Genomic DNA, 25,465 nt, shown 5'->3' with positions numbered 1-25,465 from the left:
ATTAATACATAGCTGATACATTTTCTGACTTGGAAAAATCTTTATAACGGGAATAACAGACACTTCCAGCTAAAATGTAGAAAATGTGCCAAAATTGCAAATAATAGAACATAAAGACTTTTTAATAGCTTTTCAACTGTAGTATTACTATTCTGATAACTACTACTATTTTTCATGCCGTTCTTTAGCTCCTGGAATGGATCCGCCGTACTATTCCATGGTTGGAAAACAAAACCCCTGAACAATCAATGGGTGCCATGCAAAAGAAACTGGAGGACTTCAGAGATTACAGAAGAGTTCACAAGCCACCCCGTGTCCAGGAGAAGTGTCAACTGGAAATTAACTTTAACACCCTGCAAACCAAGCTGAGACTCAGCAACCGTCCTGCTTTCATGCCATCTGAGGGCAAGATGGTTTCTGTAAGTATAGTGGAACCAGGAATAAACGGAGTTATGCCGTGTCGCGTAATACATTTAAAAAAATCTTAATTTGTTAATTGGCTTTTGTGTGCAAATATTTTTACATCAGGATATTGCCAATGCTTGGAAAGGTCTTGAGCAAGTAGAAAAAGGTTATGAAGAGTGGCTTCTTCTAGAAATCAGGAGACTGGAAAGACTGGAGCATCTGGCCGAAAAGTTTAAACAGAAGGCCTCTCTTCATGAGTCCTGGACCAGAGGTAAGTGAAGACCATTCAATCCAATAACATTGGGAAGTTTACTGGACACTCTGGTTTCATGCAAAAATTAGAGTAAAGGCTGAAAAGAACAAAATAGGCATTACTTATCTGTTGAAGCCCCTGCACTGCCGTCACTCTGCTGCTCCACACATTCAACACGTGACCATTGCAGCCAACCAAAGCTAAGGTGGAAAGCACAAGACTGATGAGGCTAGTAATGTTTAAAGGGAATCTGTCAGTAAGATCAACCCTACTAAGTAGTCTATACAGGCATGAAGGTCATAGAAAGTTGAGTAAAATGATACCTTGATATCTGTGATCCGATTTCTTATTCCAGAAAAATCCATGTTTTTCTTAACGTGTAAATGAGCTGTTAAGATCTATGGGCCGGACATAGATTTCCCTGAGAATCTGCCTCCAGAGATTATTTTAAATGAAAGGCAATGTGTTACCAGTGTGAGACATGTAATGACTGACAGTCTGTTCTCCTGATCTACATGTTTCACGCCGGTAATGTCTCCTTTCATTTAAAATAAGATCTGGATCCAGATTCTCAAGGAGATCTATGTCCGGTCCATAGATCTTACAGCTCATTTACATATTTAAACAAATGTGGACTCCTCTGTGTAACATACCTGGCGGCATCCTTGCATAGTGGTCCATCTCCCACTGTGCAAGAGCGCGCACTTGATTTCCAGTTCAGACTGCCTTCCATACTGTCTGCTTTGCTCTGCTCTGGCTGCTTAGGGCGACGCCCGCCGAACTTCCTGTTTCTTGTAGCTGCTGCAGACACGCCCCTAATGCATCATCTGCCTATTGCTGTCTGTCACCTGTTATTTAAACCAGCTCCTCCTTGGAATCCTTCCCTGAGCATATTGTTCTGTCAGTTGGCTTCTAGTCACTGATGTGCCTGGTCCTGTCTATGTTTCCTGCCTTGCGGTATCAGTTCCCGTGTCTGAACTGTGTCCTGTCTGTGCACTCTTGCCAGCTGTCTTTCTGCCTTTCTTGGAGGCTGTAATTCCAGGCCCGTGTAAACACGCTCTTAGCCTGTTCCTTCTGCCCTCTAGGGGCCGCATACCTAGATCTGTTGTCTGTGTCTTTTCCCAGTGTCTGTTCCTGCCCTAACTATCTTCCAGCCTGTTTCCCGTTTCTCTCTACGCCCATATCTTCCCTTTTTCTGCAGAGTCTGAACTTGTACCTAACTCCTGCTCATTGTCACTGTACTTCCGTTTGTGAGTTTGTGGTCCACTCGCTACTTCACTGCAAGTACCCTGTGGGTATCTGGTTCTGCCTTTCCCTTCCTGTCTGTTCCGTGTGAACAGAGCCCTGTCCCCTCTGCCCTGCCTTGCTCGCCGCTCCGGCGGTTCTTGCCTGCTCTGCCTTGCTCACCGCTCCGGCGATTCTTGCCTGCTCTGCCTTGCTCACCGCTCCGGCAGTTCTTGCCTGCTCTGCCTTTGCTCACCGCTCCAGACGGTCTCGCTCTGCTCTGACCCTTTGCTCACTGCTCCGGCAGTCTCGCTCTGCTCTGACCCTTTGCTCACTGCTCCGGCAGTCTCGCTCTGCTCTGACCCTTTGCTCACTGCTCCGGCAGTCTCGCTCTGCTCTGACCCTTTTCTCACTGCTCCGCCAGTCTCGCTCTGCTCTGACCCTTTGCTCACTGCTCCAGCAGTCTCGCTCTGCTCTGACCCTTTGCTCACCGCTCCGGTGGTTCTTGCCTGCTCTGCCTTTGCTCACCGCTCCAGATGGTCTCGCTCTGCTCTGACCCTTTGCTCACTGCTCCGGCAGTCTCGCTCTGCTCTGACCCTTTGCTCACTGCTCTGGCAGTCTCGCTCTGCTCTGACCCTTTGCTCACTGCTCCGGCAGTCTCGCTCTGCTCTGACCCTTTGCTCACTGCTCCGGCAGTCTCGCTCTGCTCTGACCCTTTGCTCACTGCTCCGGCAGTCTCGCTCTGCTCTGACCCTTTTCTCACTGCTCTGCCAGTCTCGCTCTGCTCTGACCCTTTGCTCACTGCTCCAGCAGTCTCGCTCTGCTCTGACCCTTTGCTCACCGCTCCGGTGGTTCTTGCCTGCTCTGCCTTTGCTCACCGCTCCAGATGGTCTCGCTCTGCTCTGACCCTTTGCTCACTGCTCCGGCAGTCTCGCTCTGCTCTGACCCTTTGCTCACTGCTCCGGCAGTCTCGCTCTGCTCTGACCCTTTGCCCACTGCTCCGGCAGTCTCGCTCTGCTCTGACCCTTTTCTCACTGCTCCGGCAGTCTCGCTCTGCTCTGACCCTTTGCTCACTGCTCCGGCAGTCTCGCTCTGCTCTGACCCTTTGCTCACTGCTCCGGCAGTCTCGCTCTGCTCTGACCCTTTGCTCACTGCTCCGGCAGTCTCGCTCTGCTCTGACCCTTTTCTCACTGCTCCGGCAGTCTCGCTCTGCTCTGACTCTTGCTCACCGCTCCAGGCGGCCTCGTCCTGCTCTACTCTCGCTCACCGATCAAGGCGGTCTCGTCTTGCTCTGCTCTTGCTCGCCGCTCCGGGCGGCCTCACTCTGCTGTGTTTGTCCATCTGCGGTTCTGTTCCTGAGTCCCAGTCTGTACTGGGACCTATCCACTCTGTGCTCCAACCTGTCGCACTTGTCAGTATCTCCCTGCCTGCATACCAGTCGTGCTTGCCAGCAGCCACCTGCCTGTGTGCCAGCCTAACCTGCCTGTTCCTGTATTCCCCGGTGTGGGTCAACAGCCGTGTCCAGGGTCTGACCTGGAGTAGCCCCTGGCCCCTCTGCTCGGTTCCTCCTTGGTGCACTGGCGTCGTATGCCGTCGTGCGACCTTGGTCGGATCGGGTGGATAGTTAGTTACGCCCCTCCAGGCATTCACTCTCCGGTACGGTCCAGTGGAATCAATACATATACACGCACACGCCAGTCAGTCCGGGCGTGTGCATTACAGCATGCTCAGGCCATGGTTCCCGTTGAGCCCCACGGCCTTCGCTCTCTGAGACGTTTTTCAGCGAATACGTGCATCTAGAAGAAATTAATTTTTTTTTGCTACCAGCTGAGTTCCAGGCGAATTACGCACCCGTCCAGATGGATCTATCAGCACTCGTTCCTGCGGATCCGCCACGGTACTATGGGGATCCAAAACTGAGTCGTGCATTTGTGGAGCAATGCTTGCTACACTTCAAGTTCTACCCCTTTGCTTTCCCACCGATCGGGTTAAGGTGGGATTCATGATGTCTTACCTAGCGGGTGATGCCTTGAAATGGATCACCCCCCTATGGGACGCACAGGATCCTATCGTCCTGGACCTGCAGGCCTTCCTGGTGGCCTTTCTAATGGTCTTCGATGACCCTAACCCGGAAGCTCCTGCTGAAGCTTCACTTCCCAATATCCAGGAGCAGCCCCGATGGGTAATGTGTGTGGGTAGCGCACTAGTCCTCCTGCCCGAAGAGACTACTGCCCACCCAGAATCCACACAGGATGACTACGCTCTCCGGAATACTTCTGCCAACCTCAAGAGGCAGTCCAAACGTGCTAGGCGTAGAGGCAAGCCGTCACGCCAGGGTCTGTCCTCCCAAAGACCTCCTGACCCCAACCTTGAAGTCCCTGCTGAAGCTTCACTTCCCAGTATCCCGGAGCATCTCCGGCGGGTAATGTGCGAGGGTAGCGCACCAGTTCTCCTGCCTGAAGAGACTGCTGCCCACCCAGAATCCACACAGGAGGACTTCCTGCACCCGGTATCTGATACTTCACCCACTTTACTCGGTGAGCCTGTCCAAGGGTACTCTGAAGCAGTGATTACCTCCAAGTCCGTGCACCTCTACAACCTGGCGGAGGACCCCCTGTTGCCTCCTGAATCCTTCGGGGTGCTACCTAGTAGCGAATGGACAGAGACTTTCCTATACTCTGCACCTGATACCTTGCCCGCTTTGTCCAGTGAGTCAGACCTAGTGTACTCCGAAGCAAAGGTTACCCCCGAGTCTCTGCACTCTTTCGACCCGGCGGAGGACCTCCAGTTGTTTCCTGAACCCTCCGGGGTACCACCAGATAACAAAGGGACAGTGACTTCACTACACCTTGTACCTGATACCTCGCCCATTTCATCCTGTGAGCTTTACAAGATGTACCCCGAAGCAGAGGTTACCCCCGAGTCTCTGTACCCCTCCAACCCGGCGGAGGACTTCCAGTTGTCTCCTGAACCCTCTGGGGTGCTACCTGATAATAAGTGGAGAGAGACTTCCTTGTGTGCTGTTCCTGGTACTCCACCCGTTTCGTCTGTTGCTGAGGATGGCTGGATAAGAGGTAGCATCCTAGCTACTCAGATGAGACCAGTTTTGTCTCTTCCTGTGGACAGTAGAAGTAATCTCCTTGAAGAGAAGGATTGGCCCTCAAATTCCCTGCGGAAGATTCTGGCAGGCCTGAAGAAGAGGGGGCGTAACGGGGGGTGTACTGTAACATACCTGGCGGCGTCCTTGCATAGTGGTACATCTCCCACTGTGCAAGAGCGCGCACTTGATTTCCAGTTCAGACTGCCTTCCATACTGTCTGCTTTGCTCTGCTCTGGCTGCTTAGGGCGACACCCGCCGAACTTCCTGTTTCTTGTAGCTGCTGCAGACACGCCCCTAATGCATCATCTGCCTATTGCTGTCTGTCACCTGTTATTTAAACCAGCTCCTCCTTGGAATCCTTCCCTGAGCATATTGTTCTGTCAGTTGGCTTCTAGTCACTGATGTGCCTGGTCCTGTCTATGTTTCCTGCCTTGCGGTATCAGTTCCCGTGTCTGAACTGTGTCCTGTCTGTGCACTCTTGCCAGCTGTCTTTCTGCCTTTCCTGGAGGCTGTAATTCCAGGCCCGTGTAAACATGCTCTTAGCCTGTTCCTTCTGCCCTCTAGGGGCCGCATACCTAGATCTGTTGTCTGTGTCTTTTCCCAGTGTCTGTTCCTGCCCTAACTATCTTCCAGCCTGTTTCCCGTTTCTCTCTACGCCTATATCTTCCCTTTTTCTGCAGAGTCTGAACTCGTACCTAACTCCCGCTCATTGTCACTGTACTTCCGTTTGTGAGTTTGTGGTCCACTTGCTACTTCACTGCAAGTACCCTGTGGGTATCTGGTTCTGCCTTTCCCTTCCTGTCTGTTCCGTGTGAACAGAGCCCTGTCCCCTCTGCCCTGCCTTGCTCGCCGCTCCGGCGGTTCTTGCCTGCTCTGCCTTGCTCACCGCTCCGGCGGTTCTTGCCTGCTCTGCCTTGCTCACCGCTCCGGCGGTTGTTGCCTGCTCTGCCTTGCTCACCGCTCCGGCGGCTCTTGCCTGCGCTGCCTTTGCTCACCGCATCAGACGGTCTCGCTCTGCTCTGACCCTTTACTCACTGCTCCGGCGGTCTCGCTCTGCTCTGACCCTTTGCTCACTGCTCCGACAGTCTCGCTCTGCTCTGACGCTTTGCTCACTGCTCGCCAGTCTCGCTCTGCTCTCACCCTTTGCTCACTGCTCCGGCAGTCTCGCTCTGCTCTGACCCTTTGCTCACTGCTCCGGCAGTCTCTCTCTGCTCTGACTCTTGCTCACCGCTCCAGGCGGCCTCGTCCTGCTCTACTCTCGCTCACCGCACCAGGCGGTCTCGTCTTGCTCTGCTCTTGCTCGCCGCTCCGGGCGGCCTCACTCTGCTGTGTTTGTCCATCTGTGGTTCTGTTCCTGAGTCCCAGTCTGTACTGGGACCTATCCACTCTGTGCTCCAACCTGTCGTACCTGCCAGTACCTCCCTGCCTGCATACCAGTCGTACTTACCAGCATCCACCTGCCTGCATACCGGCCGTACCTGTCAATACCTCCCTGTTTGCATACCAGTCTTGCTTGCCAGCAGCCACCCGTCTGTGTGCCAGCCTAACCTGCCTGTTCCTGTATTCCCCGGTGTGGGTCAACAGCCGTGTCCGGGGTCTGACCTGGAGTAGCCTCTGGTCCCTCTGCTCGGTTCCTCCTTGGTGCACTGGCGTCGTATGCCGTCGTGCGACCTTGGTCGGATCGGGTGGATACTTAGTTACGCCCCTCCAGGCATTCACTCTCCGGTACGGTCCAGTGGAATCACTACATATACACGCACACGCCAGTCAGTCCGGGCGTGTGCATTACACTCTGGAATAAGACACCGGATCGCAGATATTAGGGTGTCATTTTATTCAGCTTCCTGTGACCTACATGTCCATATAGACAGCTTAGGATGGTAGATCCTACTGACAGATTACCTTTAAAAATAGTGAGTTATCCCCTATCCATATGATATGGGATAACTTACTCATAGCTGGAGGTCTGGATGCTGGGACAACTAGAATGGAACTCTGGAACTAGGGAACTCTTGAGAGTCGCAATCTAGAATGGAATGGCTCAATTTCCAGTCAACGGGACTACTGGAGATAGTCAAGTAAAGCACTGATATATTGGGACGGGATGTTTTATAAACTACTCTACTCTAATTTACATTCTCTATGAATAGATGTTAACTTGTAATCTTGGGACCAATCCTTTAATTCCATCCAAGGGTTGCACATTACATTCATCGTCACATATCTTCATCTCATATTTTTTCTTTAAACTTTAGACTTTGGACTCCTGTTCTCAATAATGGTGGGGGGTTCAGAGTTTCCAAATGGCAGATCCCATGTATATTCCTTTAGTATGTATGGCAGAACAATCAATTTAATAGTGCTAATATTGTATAAATAGGTGAAAAAAGACAAAAGTCCCAGGGGAAGCAGCTGGCTGCCGGTTGACCACCACTGATGGAAAGGGGATGGAATGTATTATAATCCAAACTAATTCGTATTCTCAATTATTTGTAGTAGGAAGAAGAGGTTGAATGCTTGATGCCTTTCTTCTAATATCTACCCATCTGCTCTGTGCAGGAAAGGAAGAACTGCTGACTCAGAAAGATTATGAATCCGCTTCCCTCATGGAGATTCGAGCTCTTGTGCGTAAACATGAAGCCTTCGAGAGTGATCTAGCTGCCCACCAGGACCGTGTGGAACAGATCGCAGCCATCGCTCAGGAGCTGAAGTAAGTTTAGCTAATTAAATTACAGTTTATAAATAGTTTATGAAACATAACTTATAATCATTAATATTAAAATCCAATTACTTTGAGACCAATGTCACACAATACACTGAAAAGTTGGCATCTAAACACCCAAAATGCATCAAATGAGATGAAATTCCATCTCTAATTGAAAAAGTCACAGTGCTGGATAATCACATAAATAGAGTGTTCTTACCACTTTCTGACCAAAGACCCGAGGATCAGAGAATAGTCGAAGGGGATCGTCATTTACCCTATTGTTCCCTGATCACGTTTGACTTACTTAGGTAGTATAATTAGTAGAGTGGTCACAGGCAGTCATCATTAAAGGGATTGTCCAGGTTTGGCACAAAAGTCTGAAATCCATCTATGAATTGATCTACAATCAATCCACAAACTTGTGAATCCTCACAATGTGCACAGTGCACGCTGTCAGTATTATCCAGTCCCAGCGGCGGGAGCGGATGGTCATGTGACTGCAAGTATTCAATTTGCATACTCCCGACCACATTCCAACTAGACGTGCCCGGCCTCGCTCAATACAAGTGAATTGTGCGAGGCCGTACACGTCTAGTTGAAATGTGGTGTTTTTTTAAAGTTCTACTCTGATTTCTTTAGTGGATCAAACATGTTTAATTTTATAAAATAAGGGTAATTTCATTGGACAATTAGGCAGAGCTACTATGGCAAGATGGCATTTGTATGCTATTTATTTAAAAAAAACAGCTAAAATTGGGTGTTTCATTCCTGCAGTCCTACTACTACTGATTTATCAGTTTCATGTGTTCATTTTTTTAACTAATATACTTCCGGTTTCTCATGCCGCTCGAGTAACCACTGCTCTATAAAAAGCTTATAATACTTTGTGCCTCCCACAGTGAACTTGACTATCATGATGCTGCTGCTGTCAATAGCCGCTGCCAGGCTATCTGTGACCAGTGGGACTCTCTTGGCACCCTCACACAAAAGAGGAGAGATGCTCTCGAGGTAGAATGCCTGACAAATTATATTAAAAGGTGATTTCTTTGTAAGAACTGAACTTAGAATGAAGATCTGATGTTTCTCTCCAGCGTGTAGAGAAGCTCTTGGAAACCATTGATCAGCTGTATCTGGAGTTCGCCAAGAGAGCTGCTCCATTTAATAACTGGATGGATGGAGCTTCGGAGGATCTGCAGGATATGTTCATTGTGCACAGTATTGAAGAGATCCAGGTAAGCAGAAGTTCTGTAAGACCCTTTCACCAGTCTCAATACCAGGGCTGTGGAGTCTGTAAGCCAAACCTCCGACTCCTCAATTTCCATGACACCGACTACGACTCCACGACTCCGACTCCCTCATACATGGCTCATGTTTAAGTGATAAATTTACTGTAGCACAGATTCATCTCAGCTAAAAGTCTAGACTCTTAGATCAGGAATAGGATAGACATTTATAGGACATTTCATCATTTTCCCAAATTCTTATGAAAAAATATTCCCCACAAACTGCATTGAACTACTGTACCCAATTTATTATATATTTTAGGAGTCGGAGTTGGTCCATTTTATACCGACTCCGACTTCACCAAAATGGGTTCCGACTCCACGACTCCGACTCTGACTCCACAGCCCTGCTCAGTACTGTAATCTAATAATCCGACATGCCCTAGAATAAATCTGTTTCCAATAGCAAACTTGGCAACGTTGACTATCAAGTCCGATGAGTAATTCCTTGTAGAAGTGGTTTCTCAAGGAGCAAAGTTCTGCAATTTTGGCTTTTAGAGAAGAGTCAGAAGACCGTATAACTCGGACAAGGATCGCAACATAATGCTCAGACTTGCCATCGGTTTGTGACACCATGTATTTCTATGTAGCTGACACGCTCAGGTCGGCCAGCCCGAGCATTCCGTTGCGATCCTCGTCTGAGTTATATAGTCATCTGACTCTTTCCTTAAAGTGATTGCCCAACTTTATTTAAAAAAAATGGTAAGAAAGACACATGAAAGAGAAGCTATAATCACCTCACTGATCCTGGCTTTCTGATACTGCCTGCTCTCCTGCTGGTTTCTGTTTCCTGTTGCAATGAGTAACGGAGTAATCCAGGATTTTTATTATTTTTGTGCATGAGGCTAAGAACTAACAGGCAGGTAGTTGCTAACTGAATACCTTTTCTGCACGGAACAATCTTTGCTGGCTTACCCGGTGATTCTGCTGCTTCAATTCACCACTCGTCGTCACAGCTGCTTTTCCTTTTGCTCTGGTCTGCTCTGTTGATGGGAAGTCACAGCCGGCTCCCCGCAGATAGGCAGCAGGGAGCCGGCTGTCAATCAGCATGATATAGACACAGGCACCTCGTAAAGAGAGCAGAGCAGAAGAGAAGATGCTGTTCTGTCGATATGATATCAGCGCAAACCGGTATGTGACCACTCTGATCTTGCAGAGATCGGCGCCAGGCCGAAAACAGGCGAGCAGTGGGCCAATCAGTTACTGAGGATGATCACCACTGTGACCTCTGAGTAGTCATTTGGCTGAGCAGTAGTGGACCTAAGAAGTGTTGTAACTCGGGCAGCGGAGAATCGGTGACATGAGTATCACTTCTTTTTTTTTTTACCGTTATGACCGAACTTTGGTCAATTTCAAGGTCGACAGCCCATTGAGTTTTGTATTACTTTTGTGTGACATTTATGTTTATGCTCCAAGATATAAAGTTTTTTATATCAGTAGACCACTTGTCTCTGTGCACCAGGCAACATACTCAGATTCTGATGATTAGTATTAGAGGTGAACGAATAAATTCACAGGGCCCTGGTCCAGCAACCAACTCAGTATCCCATGGGTACTAGACGAGAGCCCTCTGTATCACCTCTTATGTGCTGGCATATCCAACTCCCCTTTAGATTAGTCAGCTTGGCTTCACGTTACATCACATTGCAATCATGACGGGATGAGAAATCTAAATTAGAGCCGGAGATATCGGCAGGTAATAGGTGGCGGCCATTGACTAATGACATGGCCACTGGAGCAAGGTCCTGAAAATTGATTTGCTCACCTCTAATGCTGATGTCTTCATTCAACACCATATCAGCACTAGGAGAGAGTTGGAAATATTTGGTAAATTATTAGTACTTAGAGAACTACAGTAATCAAATGCCATATTCTTCAATAATGTACATAAAAAACTGGCATAAAAACATTGGTAAATTTCCCCTCTGAAACCAAAATCAGATATATATATATCCACATGTAATTTTCACATTTAGAATTAGGCTGGCAAAACACATGAAGATGTCACCACAATCTGAGGATGTTACAAGTTTTTTATACTCTGAAAGTTGGTCAAGAAGGGGAAGATATTTCATGTATGACATTGGTGTGGATAATATTTTTTACCAATGGTCAAGTAAACACGATAATTATAGCTTTTAAATGGGAACTCTACTTTCAACAAATTTTTCATAAATCAATAATACAGGCGAATTTAAGAAACTTTGTAATATATTATATCAGAGAATTCTGCTACTTTCTCCACTTATCAGACATTTCTTCCCTCTCGCTGATCTCACCATCCACTTTGAAAAACAGCTCAAATCTTTAGAAAGACAGAATCAAAGTGAGGTGTCAGATTACAAAGCCTATGATATTCTCTGGAGAGGTGGAAAGTGAGGAGTGGAGTGAGAAAACAGGTAGAGGGAGACACAGAAAGTTCATGCTGAGCTTTCTAACAAGTCTTTTACCTCACTGCAAAGCTAGATTCACATCGCACTGCTCAATATCCACCATGCTGTTGCTGATTCTGTGTGCTGACTAAGGAATGAAGAGCAGGAATCTCTCATGGCTCTGCGTGTGCTGTGTATGGGAGACATCCTGCCAGTTCAAAGTCAATTTCAAATGAAAAGAAATTGGTAAAAATGCAGAATTCAGGTGAAATAGTGGCCAGAAATAGTTTTATATACACACAAATATACAAGGACAGCTTATCCTGAAAAGTTGCTTGAAAGTACAGCTACCTTTTAAATTGCTGTTCTAACATTTTTGTCTCCGTTCACAGAAATAGCAGAGGGGAGAGGCTCCTGCTGCAGCCAATAGTCTTATAGCCAATCACAGGATTGTAATAAGAAGGAGCAAAATATTGTTGAAACACATTGAGAAAATGTTATGCATTTCTCATAGTTTGTATTTCAAAACTGGGAAAACATAAGTTAGAAGGAAATGAAAATAGTATAGGAAAAAATGTCCAGAGGTTTATTAATTTTGTTGTATTTTCTATGTTCATTTTAAAGCATTTTAACAAAGTCAGACTTTTTTATTGTTGACTTGATTTATTTTATTGCAGAGTCTCATTACGGCACATGAACAATTCAAGGCAACTCTCCCTGAGGCTGACAAGGAGAAAATGTCAATTTTGGGCATCCAGGGTGAAATTCAGAAAATTGCTCAGACTTATGGAATCAAGTTATCTGGAATTAACCCATACACCATCCTCACCCACGTCGATATTGCCAATAAGTGGGAGGCGGTGAGCCAACGGAGAGTGAAAGAAATATAAATTATAGAACCTTTCCTGAACTAAAATGTTTAAGACCTTTTCACTTTCAACAGGTGAAACAACTGGTTCCCCACAGAGACCAAACCCTGCAGGAGGAGCTGGCCCGTCAACAGGCTAATGAGCGCTTGCGTCGTCAATTTGCCGCACAAGCCAATGTCATTGGGCCCTGGATCCAGTCCAAGATGGAGGTTGGTTAAACAACTTCTAATGTTTGCTTGCAATATATAAGGACTAATGCACTGCTCTCTCCTCATCTCCTAAAGATCCACTATCCAAAGACAAAAATACGTCAATTACCGGTACTAGGTAGAGTTAAGAAAAAGATTTGGACAGCCCTTGTCTGGAATCAAGTCCTCGATGATAGCAAGATCAGGACAGTCTTCACTTTTTCAGCCAGCTTCCTCGAGGAGGAACCCTTAGCGCCTCTTGAGCTTATAAGGCCATCCGTTCATGATGTTGCGTGAGGTCTATTGACTAGACCTCAAGCAACGTCATGACCTAGCAAGAGGTGACCAGGATGCCGGGCCGAGGGTGCTGGCTGCAGATGTCAAGACTGCCCTGGTCCCACTGCTACAGAGGACTGGACTGGGTGCTAATTGAGGGCAATGTGAATCTTTTTGCTCAAATCTAGTACTAGTTGTTTAGAGCTCCCACTATATTGTTACAAAAAGATTATTTGGGGACCATAAATTGCATCTGGCATCTAGCTGAAAAGTATACTGCATATAGGAAGGGTACTATAAGGTATAATACTCCACCCAAATGTCATTTTCAGTTAGATGCCAGTAGAAGATCTTAGCAATCACTAGTTTAAAGGGGTTTATCCACAAAAAATGACAGCCCTAAAAATGGGATTGGACCCAAATACAAGATCATTTTTCAGCAAAATTAATGGAAGATACAGAAACAACCAAGTGTGCTTAGATGTTTCTGCATTACATACAGGCTAAATGGAGACTGACCCCACCGGATCGTCACTTCTCCATCAGAAACGGGCACACCCTCACACACAGTCCAAATTCTGATAATATGTGAAAATATGGAATTTTTGTAAAATGTGTTTGGTCCTAATGGTTTTTACATGAGGCATTTCTGTTTACATGCCTGTATCTAGGAGATCGGTCGCATATCTGTGGACATCAGCAGTTCTTTGGAAGACCAGATGAACCACCTTAAGCAATATGAACAGAATATCATCTCCTACAAGACCAACATTGATAAACTTGAAGGAGATCATCAACTCATCCAAGAGTCTCTGATCTTTGACAACAAACACACCAGCTACAGTATGGAGGTAAGCGATGTCAAGAAAATCGAAAAAGTCTTTGAAGCGCGAACAAAGCTGACATTTCATTTCTATATGCCCAATTCACTATTGTGCTTTTATTTTTGTCTAGCTGTTGGAGTTTTTTGCCTGTTTTTCAGATGCGCCTAATTCTTCATTTAATTAGCACTTTTTTTTAAAGTCTATTTTACTTGTGTTTGCGTGTTTTTCTATGTTAGCCATTGTGGACAGGTTTTGGAGGTTCCAGATGTTTTCATCTGCCTCATCTTTTTTTAGCCCGAGTCATCAAAGCTTTCACTCCAGAATTCTGGTGTAAAAGCTTTCAAAAGTCGCAAAATTTAGGCACAACTCGGAGATGCGCCTAAATTTTGCAACTCTTGATGTTTTTACACCAGTTTCTCCCAGTTCCGACAAAATGGGCAAAGCTAATTGGACAAATGGGAAAAGCTAATTCATGATGAGCTGTATCATTCCATATGCCAGAAATCTCAGTCCATTCCCTGACTGGAGTGAGGTTTCTGGCGTAGCACAGGGAGGTGCACGCGACTCGTTTGACGCTCCAGATTCATGAAGGAGTGTGCATCTCTTCATGAGTCAGGAGCATCTGACTCCAGCATGCCCCCTCATCAAGTCACAAATTTTGACACAAATGTACTCCAGTCCCCCGACCCAAAGTGGTTTTGTGTACGTCCGCCAAGCTTTTTGGGGGCACTGCAGGAATTGAACCATTGTGGCCAGATTGGTCCTCAGATCACATCTGATCACTGAGGTTTACAGTATGTTACATCCTGTGAGTATCAAGGGATCCTTCTAACAAACTGTCCAAAGTGGAATCTCGGAAGGTAAAGTTCTATAGTTTCAAAGATCCTGTTAACACCTGTTATATTATGTTACAGTATGTTATCTATTTTTAAGTAAGTTTTTCATCATGCCACTTTATGTTTTATATTACAATTTTTATAGTCAGTCAACTTATATAATATGTTTTCATCTCATTACCTTGTATATTACTTTCAAATTGGTCCTCAGCACATTCGTGTGGGATGGGAGCAGCTCCTCACTACAATTGCTAGGACCATCAATGAAGTTGAAAACCAGATCCTAACCCGTGATGCTAAGGGCATCAGCCAAGAACAGATGAATGAGTTCCGTGCATCCTTCAACCACTTCGACAGGGTGAGAGTTCCTGACATAAAAATATGAATATTTCCATTTATAGTTTAGTACAGTAAATAAACTTTAGTATCCACAAATATCCAAATTCTTTTTTATCCTATTTTATCCACAGAAGAGGAACGGCATGATGGATCCTGATGACTTCCGTGCTTGCCTGATTTCCATGGGTTACGATTTGGTAAGACGTTGATCAAACACCAGCTTAATAGTAAATACATTTTAAAATTCAGTTTTAGACATTTCTATTCAATTTCTAAGACTTCTGATTTTTCTGTTTTATCCGTGTATATTCAATATGGTTTCTTCCTTTTCTAGGGTGAGGTTGAGTTTGCTCGCATCATGACTTTGGTTGATCCCAACAATACAGGAGTTGTCACCTTCCAGGCCTTCATAGACTTTATGACTCGGGAGACAGCAGAAACAGACACTGCTGAACAAGTTATGGCTTCCTTCAAGATCCTGGCATCAGACAAGGTCAGTAGAAAACTAAAGAAGCCTTGATAGTATATTTAGGGGTCTTTTTACATGTACAGATAATCTGCCCCTAACGAACACCGATCAACGATTCAGCATGGGGATCAGCTCTCATTATACTTCCATCTGCATGGGCAAAACTGTAAGTGGATGATCGTTACTATGAAGGTTCGTCTTCAAACAATTTGGATATTCTTATCAACACATCCCGTTTACAAGAGGGGATGTGCTTGTAAGGCCGGCCTCACACATCCAAGTTTCATGGTGAGTACACAGACCACGATTTCTTGACTGGCCACAGGTCTCCTGATGAAACTCAATAGCCTCATAGGCATATATGAGATGGTTGAGTTTGGGTAAAGAAGAGACATGCAACAGGTTTGGAAATTGCATTCCATACAAAGACTGAAACTTGGATGCATGAAGCTAACCATATATGAAGCTCTTGAGTTGGGTCAGGAAACCTTTGACTGGTCTGGAAATCGTGGTCTATACACAGACCATGAAACTCAGATGGGTGAGGCTAGCTTACGAATGATTTTTAGGCTTTCCGAAAAAAACAGAATAACCCAGGGATTGAGTAAAGATGGATTAACGGACTACAACCTAAACTCAACACTCAAATGCAGGGTGATTCACTCGCTACTTTACCAGGAAAAATTGCTGTAACTTCTAAAAAAGAATATCTATCGTACTAATATTTGGATTGTACATTCTTTGGTTCACGAGAAGTGAGAGTGCAATGAATCTCAGCGACAGCGACTTGAAACATCCTCGTGCCGAGTGGTCTCGCCGACTTGTCGCCCCACCGGTCTTCTCCACTATGAGATAGACTTGCTGCACATCTTTCTGAGCATCGTTAGTTTTTGCATGGTGCTTGCATTTCACTCCAGCCGGCCGAATTCCTTCTTCATGTGTGAACAATATACAAATACAGTTTCATTGTGAAAACTTATTGGAAAACTTAAAGAGGTGCCAAAGTGAGTTTCTAAAGACGTTTGGAGGTCGAAATCCACCATCCTAACCGTGTATTCTGTCATTGGTGAATAAGCTGGAACAAACAGGAACATTACTGGATAGGCATGAAGGAGGATGTCCGAAAATGTCTGAGGAAACAATTCAAGATGTGAAACAGCGACTTCTGGCATTTCCAAGTAAATCCTTGAACACGCTTTCTCAGGAGACAGGCATGTCGTATTCCACATGTCAGTGAGCGGCCAAGAAAGGTCGCGTTCGTCCGTATAGAGTCACTGTCATTCAGGAATTGGAAGGGCTCGATCAAGAGAAAATAATTCGTTATTGCCGGATGTTTTCCTTTGGGGACATATGAAGGGTCGGGTGTACACTAACAAGTCATGAACATTACAGGCACTCCGAGATAACATACAGTGAGAAATTCAGGCTATGACACCAGACATCCAGCGGAATACATTCAACAATGTGGAACGGGATGTGCAGGCGTGCTTGGATGCGAACAGTGGACATTTTCAACACCTGCTTTAAAACATCAGTTTCTCATGAACCAAGTACGATAGATAGTCTCTTTTAGAAGTTACAGGAATTTTTTCGGGTAATGTCTCAAGTGAATCACTTGTATTAATTCTTCATACTTTATGACCAACAAATAAAAATAAAACTCATAGACACATATGAGATGGTTGAGTTTGAGTCGAGAGACACGTGATCAATCTGAAAATTGCAGTCTGTACACAGACCGTGAAACTTGGATGCTCGTCTGGAAATCATGGTCCATGCAGAGACCTTGAAACTTGGATACGTGAAACTGGTCTACGAATGACTTTTAGGCCTGCAGAAAAAAAATAGAATAACCCAGGGACTGAGTAAAGTTGGTGTAACAGGCCACAACCCAAACTCAACATTCATATCAATTCTTCATGCGTCATGACCAACAAATAAAAAAATAAAAAAAATATTGTGGTTCTTCAAATTAAAATTGCCTGTACTCTGAAGGGGTACATTTAAATACACGGTGTTATTAGTCTGACTTTATTTTTTTTATTTTCAGTGCTACATCACCATCGAAGAACTGCGTAGAGAGCTGCCTCCCGAACAAGCCGAATATTGCATCAGCCGCATGACAAAATACACGGGCACAGATACTGTTTCCGGAGCTCTAGATTATATGTCCTTCTCCAGTGCTCTTTATGGAGAGAGTGATCTGTAATAACAGCACCTTTCCCCCCCAACCCAATTCCCTTGACTCTTCCCAAGCTCTACTCCCCTTCCCCCGTACCTGAATCATATATCTAAAGAGAAAATGACCTTCGTAAAGTGTAGGACGGCGCCAAATAAAATGTATATATACACTTTATTGAATGCAAATAGCCCAAGAGCGGTCACCAAAGTGAGCCATTATGTCGTAAATCATGTTTTATCACTTATCAAAATGAAAAGTCCATCATACAGGGTATTTATTTTATTATTATTCCTGCTCGATGGAGTTCGTCATTATGTGACGTTATTAATTTTAATGATATCTGAAATTCATATGATTATTTTACTGTCGTACGTTCCAGACGCACCAAAGCTGGATGCACTTTGCGGTACCAATGACATAGGAGGAAAGAACACTTATTACAATACGACCATTCGTAATTATCTATTGCGCTTCTCGATTAAGTAGTCGTTGTGCAGATGGAGCAATTTATCTAGAAGCCTTTGTTGGTTCTTCACTCATCCAAATTGCCACCCAAACCAACGTAGTTCTCCGGCACATCATGTCTACAGAATTAATTATGTGAATCCCCAAAAGTGTATATATACATTTTTTATTTTCAATCAAGGATTGCTGTATTTTCATGAAGGTAGAATTTATAGTTTAGCTTTCCGGGCAAGTAGCATAAAAATAATACTTTTGTAATGTGCACGAAATCCTTGAAGCAACGGAAAAGGTCATTGAAAGTGGTAAAAAGAGTGGGACTCGGTATCAAGGTTGATGAACTGTCACTGAGCCAATACGTGTCAGTAATGCGCCTGTTTACCCGGTGTGGGGTGCCTACGGTTCAGGAATTATTTTTTTTAACATATAAAATTGTCAACCATGTCACTGTCCTACTCTCAGAAAAAAACTCCTCTAAATATCAGAGGAAATAAATGTGAATATTTAATGGTTGTCGATTGTTTTGTTCTACTTATCGGTTCGCAGAACAACGGGACACACAAGTGACCTGCGAAACACGTCACTGGGCATTACGGTTGTATGACGTGAAACACTTTAGACTAGAAAGATGAAGAGTCAGATTTATAAAAAGGCAACTTAAAGCATTAAAGCAAGACAACCAGGATGTGTTTGGTCAGGATGGTAAGGAACTATTTACACGGTGCAATCCAATTGTGGGTTAAATTGCAGTAAAACATCATCATTGCTGTCCCCATTGGGGCTCACAATCTAGATTCTCTATCAGGATGTCTTTGGAGTGTGGGAGGAAACCGGAGAACCCAGGGGAAACCCATGCTAACACAGGGAGAACATACAAACTCTTGAAGATGTTGTCCTTGGTGGGATTTGATCCCAGGACCCCAACACTGCAAGGCTACAATGCTAACAACTGAGCCACCGTGCTGCAATATGTCCACAGCAGCAAAATATATATGAAGGCTTTTTTAAAATGGCAAAGAACGCTCTTTAGCAGTAAACAGAATGTGGATAGGGGAAACAAACAAAAACACTGGACTAGTTCTTTAGGCCAGCTTTATTCGAGAATATTACAAGTGCATTTGTGGGTAAGTTTTATTGATGAAAGTCTCGTCCCAAATGCGGATCCGAACTTACAGATTTATCAGGGATCGATGAGTCTACGAGTTTGGGTCCTTGGATCTGCAAGTAAGTAAAAAAAATGTGCACAAATGTGACTGTAATAACTTTGTAAGTCTGAAACTGGTGTAAAGATTATACTCAATTTATTCTGCTTTTCATCTATAATTATTTCTTTAAATACAAAGATGGAACCAACAAGTCAGATCTCACGTGTAATTTACAAAGCCATGAAAGTAATCTTTTTTCTAAATAAAATGTTTAAATATCTGTCAATTCAAACCACTGCAATAAATGTTGCCGCAAAGAAAAAGAAAATATACAAGTTAAACTTAGTCCTGCCAAAAACAGACTTATTGGCAGACACATATTAATAAAAGGTTCTAAAGAAATAAAATGTCTTCACAAAGTTATTTCGCTCATGTTAACAATATATTTCCATTATCTTTACTATCCAGCAACTACCACTACATAAAGTATAACTGGTATTAAATGATCACTGTCGTTTCAATGAACTCAGGCCCAACTGGCGGCCAATGCAGGGACTAACAAAATTCACAAACTTTATTTATCCCAAGATGACTTTTTTAGCCCCCAAATCACCAAATGTCTCCCTTCACTTTAACTTGTTGACCACTGTCTGTTGTCAAGTGTAATCCACCTACAGCAGTTGAGAAAGAAGTGTGGCTGGGGATTTGCCTCTCTACAGAAAATGGGGTGGACTTTGTCTCTCTACAGGAAGTGGGGGTGGGCTTTGTCTCTCTACAGGAAGTGGAGGTGGGGCTTTGTCTTTCTACAGGAAGTGTGGGTGGACTTTGTCTCACTACAGGAAGTGGGGGTGGGCTTTGTCTCTCTACAGGAAGCGGGGGTGGGGCTTTGTCTTTCTACAGGAAGTGTGGGTGGACTTTGTCTCACTACAGGAAGTGGGGTGGGCTTTGTCTCTCTACAGGAAGTGGAGGTGGGGCTTTGTCTCTCTACAGGAAGCAGGGGTGGGGCTTTGTCTTTCTACAGGAAGTGTGGGTGGACTTTGTCTCACTACAGGAAGTGGGGTGGGCTTTGTCTCTCTACAGGAAGTGGAGGTGGGGCTTTGTCTTTCTACAGGAAGTGTGGATGGACTTTGTCTCACTACAGGAAGTGGGGGTGGGCTTTGTCTCTCTACAGGAAGCGGGGGTGGGGCTTTGTCTTTCTACAGGAAGTGTGGGTGGACTTTGTCTCACTACAGGAAGTGGGGGTGGGAGTTTGTCTCTCTACAGGAAGTGGGGGTGGGGCTTTGTCTTTCTACAGGAAGCGTGGGTGGACTTTGTCTCACTACAGGAAGTGGGGGTGGACTTTCACTCACTAAAGGAAGTGGGAGTTGTGTTTTGTCTTTCTACAGGAAGTGTGGGTGGACTTTGTCTCACTACAGGAAGTGGGGGTGGATGGCATACAGGTGAAACATTCACTTGGTAGACAATGTAAAAAGCAAAGCATAGTGGGAAGTGAGGGCAATGGAGGTTCCAGCACCTAAAGTGATTGCAGAGTGCTGCTGAAATGGAACCGCCTGCTCAAAAAGAGTGGATGGGAAAAGACAAACTGCTATTATGTCCCCCATACACGGCACAGCACACAGAGAGAGATTCCTGCTCTTCATTTGTTAGCATATAGACAGAAGCCACAGCAGCATAGAGGACATTATATAGCAGTACTGAGCAGTGTATATGTGAATCCAGGTTTGAGTGAGGTAAAAGACTTGCTAGAAAGATGCAGAACAAACTGATTCTCTAACTGTTTTCCCACTTTCTCCTCATCCCACTTTCCCTTTCCATAGATTTAAATAATCTGTGTGACCTGACACATCACTGTGCTGGCAGTTCGTCTTGCTTTGACCAAGAGAGAGTTGAGCTGTTTTTCAGAGTCAATAATGAGTTCAGAAAGCAGGGGGAGGCAAAAGAAGTGGCTCTTAAGTGGAGAAAGAAGCAGATTTTTCTAATAACATATATTAAAAAGTTTCTTATATTAATCTGTACTATTAATATTGTTACAATACTGGCGTAGTACTGCTGGATACCAGTGGCCAAAGGAGCGCAAGCAGGAACAGCAAGCAATAGTAAAAGTTCTTGGAGATAGCAAGGACTTGTAGGAAACAATCCGTAGATGAATAGAAAAGTCTGGGTAAGAACGTTCAAAGAGCTAGAGACTGAAACTAGGCTAACAGCTAGACACAATACTCAAGCAATGAGAAAGAGATCCATGCGGCTTTAAAGGGAATCTGTCACCCCCTGGCACTTATCATATCTCTAATATGGGCATAGAGGTGAGAGAAATGTGAATCTATACTTACCTCTATGCCCCATATTAGAGGTCTTGTTGCAGAGAAATGTCTTTTTATTCTTTCAGTTTTTGACGCTTACCGTCTGGGGGACAGGAAGAAATCCCCGCCTACTGTTTGAATTAAAATATTTCCCCCCCTCCCCTGCACATCACAGTGCCCAGTGACGTGCAGTTTCCGTGGCCGGATCCCATGCCTGCGCAACTTACCTTGTACGCAAGGCACAGTAATTCCTGCCCTGTGTTTATCCTTGTGGAGCAGGGATCTTGTGAGCAGGCGCTGGGAAGGCAGAGTGACTCGCCGGCGCCTGAGCACAAGTTCCCTGCTCTACAAGGATAAACACACGGCAGGAATTACTGTGCCTTGCGTACAAGGTAAATTGCGCAGGCACGGGATCTGGCCACGGGAACTGCACGTCACAGGGCACTGTGATGTGCAGGGGAGGGGGGAAATATTTTAATTCATACAGGTAAGTTTAGATTCACATTTCTATCACCTGTATGCCCATATTAGAGGTCTGATAAGTGCCAGGGGGTGACAGATTCCCTTTAAGTAGGCCCAAACAGGAAATAAGATGAATTCCTTAGATTCAGAATCCGCCATCTTGGTAAAGGGTAATTGCAGAACACAACAGCAGCCTCCAGTGGTAAGGAATGAAACTGCAGCACAATATTAAAGTGAACAATGGTGGCCACTAGTGGTCAAATTGTAGAAGGGCAACAGAAATCCTGACAAATATGTGCAAACAATGTAAAAAAGTACAAAGGCTATGTTCAGCTTTGCAATAAATTTATTTTTCCTTTTTATGTATTTAAAATAAAAAATGCACCAATTTTGCTGATAGTTTTTGTAGCACAACTGATGAATTCTCACTGTGGATCTAGGACTGCAGTCTAAACTTGTACAATATGTTGATTGCGATCATGTAAAATAATAGCTGTCACTTTCATGAAAATCTGTTGCACCACAAAAGTTAAAACTACAAAATATATATAGTGTGATCCTGCTGTAATATTACCTTTTATTTGTCTTGTACTGAGATCTAATATATACTATAGTTTTTTGAAAATTAGGTTTATTAACAAAATTTACAAGCTTTCTGCCATTTGCATTAAACCAATCAGTTGAGATCAAATTAAATAGATCAACATAACTAATATATCAAGTGGTTTGTCCAAATCCAACACAAAGTGCCACTTTTACTGACAACTGCAGTCTCAGACGTCTTTAGTACTTGGTAGAGCCTCTTCGACTGCTACGACCTGCTCCAAACATGATACATAACCAGACACCAACTTCTGGCAGCGTTTCTGAAGACTCTCAGCCTATTCCTCATGGGCAATGCCCTCCAGCTCACTAATATTCTTGGATTTGATGAAACTGCTTCTTCAAATCCCACCAAGGATTTTCTATAGGGCTCAAGTCAGAAGAGAGTACAACCAATTCAGAATCTTCCAGGATTTCTTCTGAAACCAAGCCTTTGAGATATGCTCAGGATTATTGTCATGTTGAGGGTCCAATGTCGCCTAAGCGTCAGCTTCCTCACAGAAGACATGACAATTTCTCCTAGGATTTCTTGATACTTCATTTGAATCCATCTTGACCTTCAAACGTTTGCAGGATTCCAATGCCAGAGGAAGCAAAGCAGCCCCAGAGCACCACTGCCATGCTTCATTGTAGGCATCACTGATTCACCACTATGATTCACTGCAAGCATCACTGAGCCACTGCTGTGCTTCACTGCAGGAATAAATGAGCCACCACCATGCTTTATTGAAAGCATCATCGAGCCACCCCCATGCTTCACTGTCAGCATTATCAAACAATTGCCATGCTTTACTGTAGGCATCACCAAGCCACCACCATGCATCAATGTAGGCAGTGGGGTAACTAGAGTCCGATGGGCCCTGGTGCAAGATTTGGACCTGGACCCCCATCTGCATGTTGGTCAGATGTATTAGCCCTTGTAGCATTCTAGATCCTATAAAGACATATGTGTAGCCCTCCTTCATAATGTAATAATGTCCCCCATCGTGTATCAATGTCACCCATCCTGGGCCCCCTCCTGGTATAATGTCCCAGCTCCTGGGCCCATCCTGTAATAATTCTGTTCTCTAACACATATGAAAGAAGAAAGATTCTTTTCACCTTCCGCAACTCCCTCTTGTATAGTCGGAGCAGAGGCCGGCAGCTGACTTCAGTGTGCCTGCTATGGGCGACCCTTGACATCACTACTATGCACCCCCTGTAACTGGCATGCTGACATCAGCGGCCGGCCTCTGATTGGTTGGCGGCATGTATTAAACCCAGCAGGTCTCTGCACCGTGATATATTTCAGCTGAATGTGCGTCCACGGATGCGTATTCAGCTGAATTAGGTGCTGGCATCGTGGGCCTCCCTCCCGGTCTCCTTTCTGCACAGTGCTTCAGCCACATCACGCTTGTATATGAGCCTCACCCCATATTTCCCGTGCACTGTCTTACCCGCAGAAAAACAGCTCAGACTCACGCTGAAGTCACAGGCAGAGGCTGGAGGGGAAGGAGCCCAGCGCTGTCCGGCCATTTCCATTGAGAGTACAGGAACACTCACTGAGAGAAGCCGGCTGCTTCTGTGCAGGATGGGCCCAGTTGTGGTGGTAACCTCTTCAACCCTGATCGTTACGCCCCTAAATTTAGGCATCACCGAGCCACTGCCATGCTTCACTGTAGGTATCATCGAAACATTGCAATGCTTCATTGTAGGCAGTACCAAGCCACCACCATGCATCATTGTAGGCATCACCAAGCCACTGCCATGCTCCACTGTAAGCATCACCGAACCACCACCATGCTTCACTGTAGGAATCACTGAGCCACCGCCATGCTTCACTGAAGGCAGAGTGTTCTTTTCAGAGTATGCGTCATTCTATTCAGACATATCACTGACCCATAGGTCCAAAGAGTTCCAGTTTTGCTTCACTGCTCCACACAACATAATCCCAAAAATGCGAAACGTTATTTATTAGGTGTTGACCATAATGAAGCTGACTTTTCTTGTACTTTTCGGTCAGTAGAGGCAATGCTGTGGAGTCGGAGTTGTGGAGTTGGAGTCAGGGAAATTGAGAAGTCGGAGTCAGAGGTTTGGCTTATTGACTCCACAGCCCTGAGTAGACATGACGTCTTGGAGTTTGGGCATTTAGACCTTCAGCATTGAACAGGCGTCTTATTGAGCAAACTAATCTGATGCAGGTATTTTGCAGTCACTTGAGTATTTTTGGCCACCTTCCTCCTCAGGAATCTTTTGGTAGCTGGTGACTTCTTCCACTTTCTGCCACATCCAGGTACGGCAGCCAGTGTTCATGTAACTTTGAATTTGTAAACTCTGCTTCCAGCTGGATCTGTAGGAGCATCTAATTTTCAGAAGACTTGGAAGATTCTGGAGTAGCTGTCACATTCTCCTGACTTGAACACTGTATAAAATCATTGGTGGGATGTAGAGACAGCAACTGCAGCACAAAAACCCCAGAATATTGGTTATCTAGAGGCCATTGTCCAAGAGGAAGGGTAAGATTCGCTGCCAGAAGCTGGTGTCCTGCTATGTATCATGTTTGCAGCAGGTCGTAACAGCTAGAAGGAGAGAGGCAGCAGGTCATAACAGCCAGAGGGCCTCTACTAAGTACAAAAGACGCTTGTCATGAAGGGGTGAATAACTCTGAGACTGCAATTTTGGTAATAAACATAATGGGAGGATGAATATATCTATTTTTTTATATAGTTTAGCACGATGTAGGGTGCAGATGGAAGAGGGTATGACACTGCAGGATCAGATTACAGCATCTGTTGCCTGTTTTAGAGCTGAAAAAACACTTTGAATGAAGGATTGTTGTCCCAGGCCGGGCTTAATAGGAGAAAAGAGACAGGATAATTCACAATACAGACGTATCGCAGTATCAAACCATTAGAGGGTCGGATTTAATTTTTTTTTTTAAAGGGGTTGTCCACTACTTAGACAACTTAAAGCGCCCCATATAAAATAGCAAAAAAATATAAACTTATAATAAAAGGGGCTGTCCAGGACTGAATAATCCATTTAAAACAGTACAAAAAAGGAAAATGGGTCAGACGTGTCCCAGACGCATAGTATGTATCCCACAAGGAAGGTGCTGCCACCTAGCGACCGGAGATGAGAAACAAGGATGACAAAGAGGTGACCCACATCCTTCAATTTCACATTG

General features: G+C 44.9%; 1 protein-coding gene across 1 annotated transcript in view; it reads left to right on the top strand.

Annotated features, from left to right (window-relative positions):
- The window catches only part of LOC141215208 (alpha-actinin-3), a 119,438-nt gene extending 101,141 nt beyond the window's left edge, over positions 1-18,297 (top strand). The window contains exons 10-21 of the mRNA XM_073665507.1: positions 189-419; positions 529-676; positions 7,542-7,692; positions 8,589-8,697; positions 8,781-8,921; positions 12,022-12,204; positions 12,288-12,422; positions 13,349-13,528; positions 14,549-14,695; positions 14,808-14,873; positions 15,011-15,169; positions 17,196-18,297. Coding sequence (XP_073521608.1) covers positions 189-419; positions 529-676; positions 7,542-7,692; positions 8,589-8,697; positions 8,781-8,921; positions 12,022-12,204; positions 12,288-12,422; positions 13,349-13,528; positions 14,549-14,695; positions 14,808-14,873; positions 15,011-15,169; positions 17,196-17,354 — 1,809 coding nt within the window. The 3' untranslated portion in view covers positions 17,355-18,297. The remainder of the gene's footprint in view (positions 1-188; positions 420-528; positions 677-7,541; positions 7,693-8,588; positions 8,698-8,780; positions 8,922-12,021; positions 12,205-12,287; positions 12,423-13,348; positions 13,529-14,548; positions 14,696-14,807; positions 14,874-15,010; positions 15,170-17,195) is intronic.
- The last annotated feature ends 7,168 nt before the right edge of the window (positions 18,298-25,465 follow it).

This window comes from Phyllobates terribilis, unplaced genomic scaffold (genome assembly GCF_046119375.1).
Source record: "Phyllobates terribilis strain yellow unplaced genomic scaffold, ASM4611937v1 Scaffold_231__1_contigs__length_3143052, whole genome shotgun sequence".
NCBI lineage: Eukaryota > Metazoa > Chordata > Amphibia > Anura > Dendrobatidae > Phyllobates > Phyllobates terribilis.
Note: the sequence above shows the minus strand (reverse complement) of the source record. Positions and strands in the feature narration are given on the sequence as shown.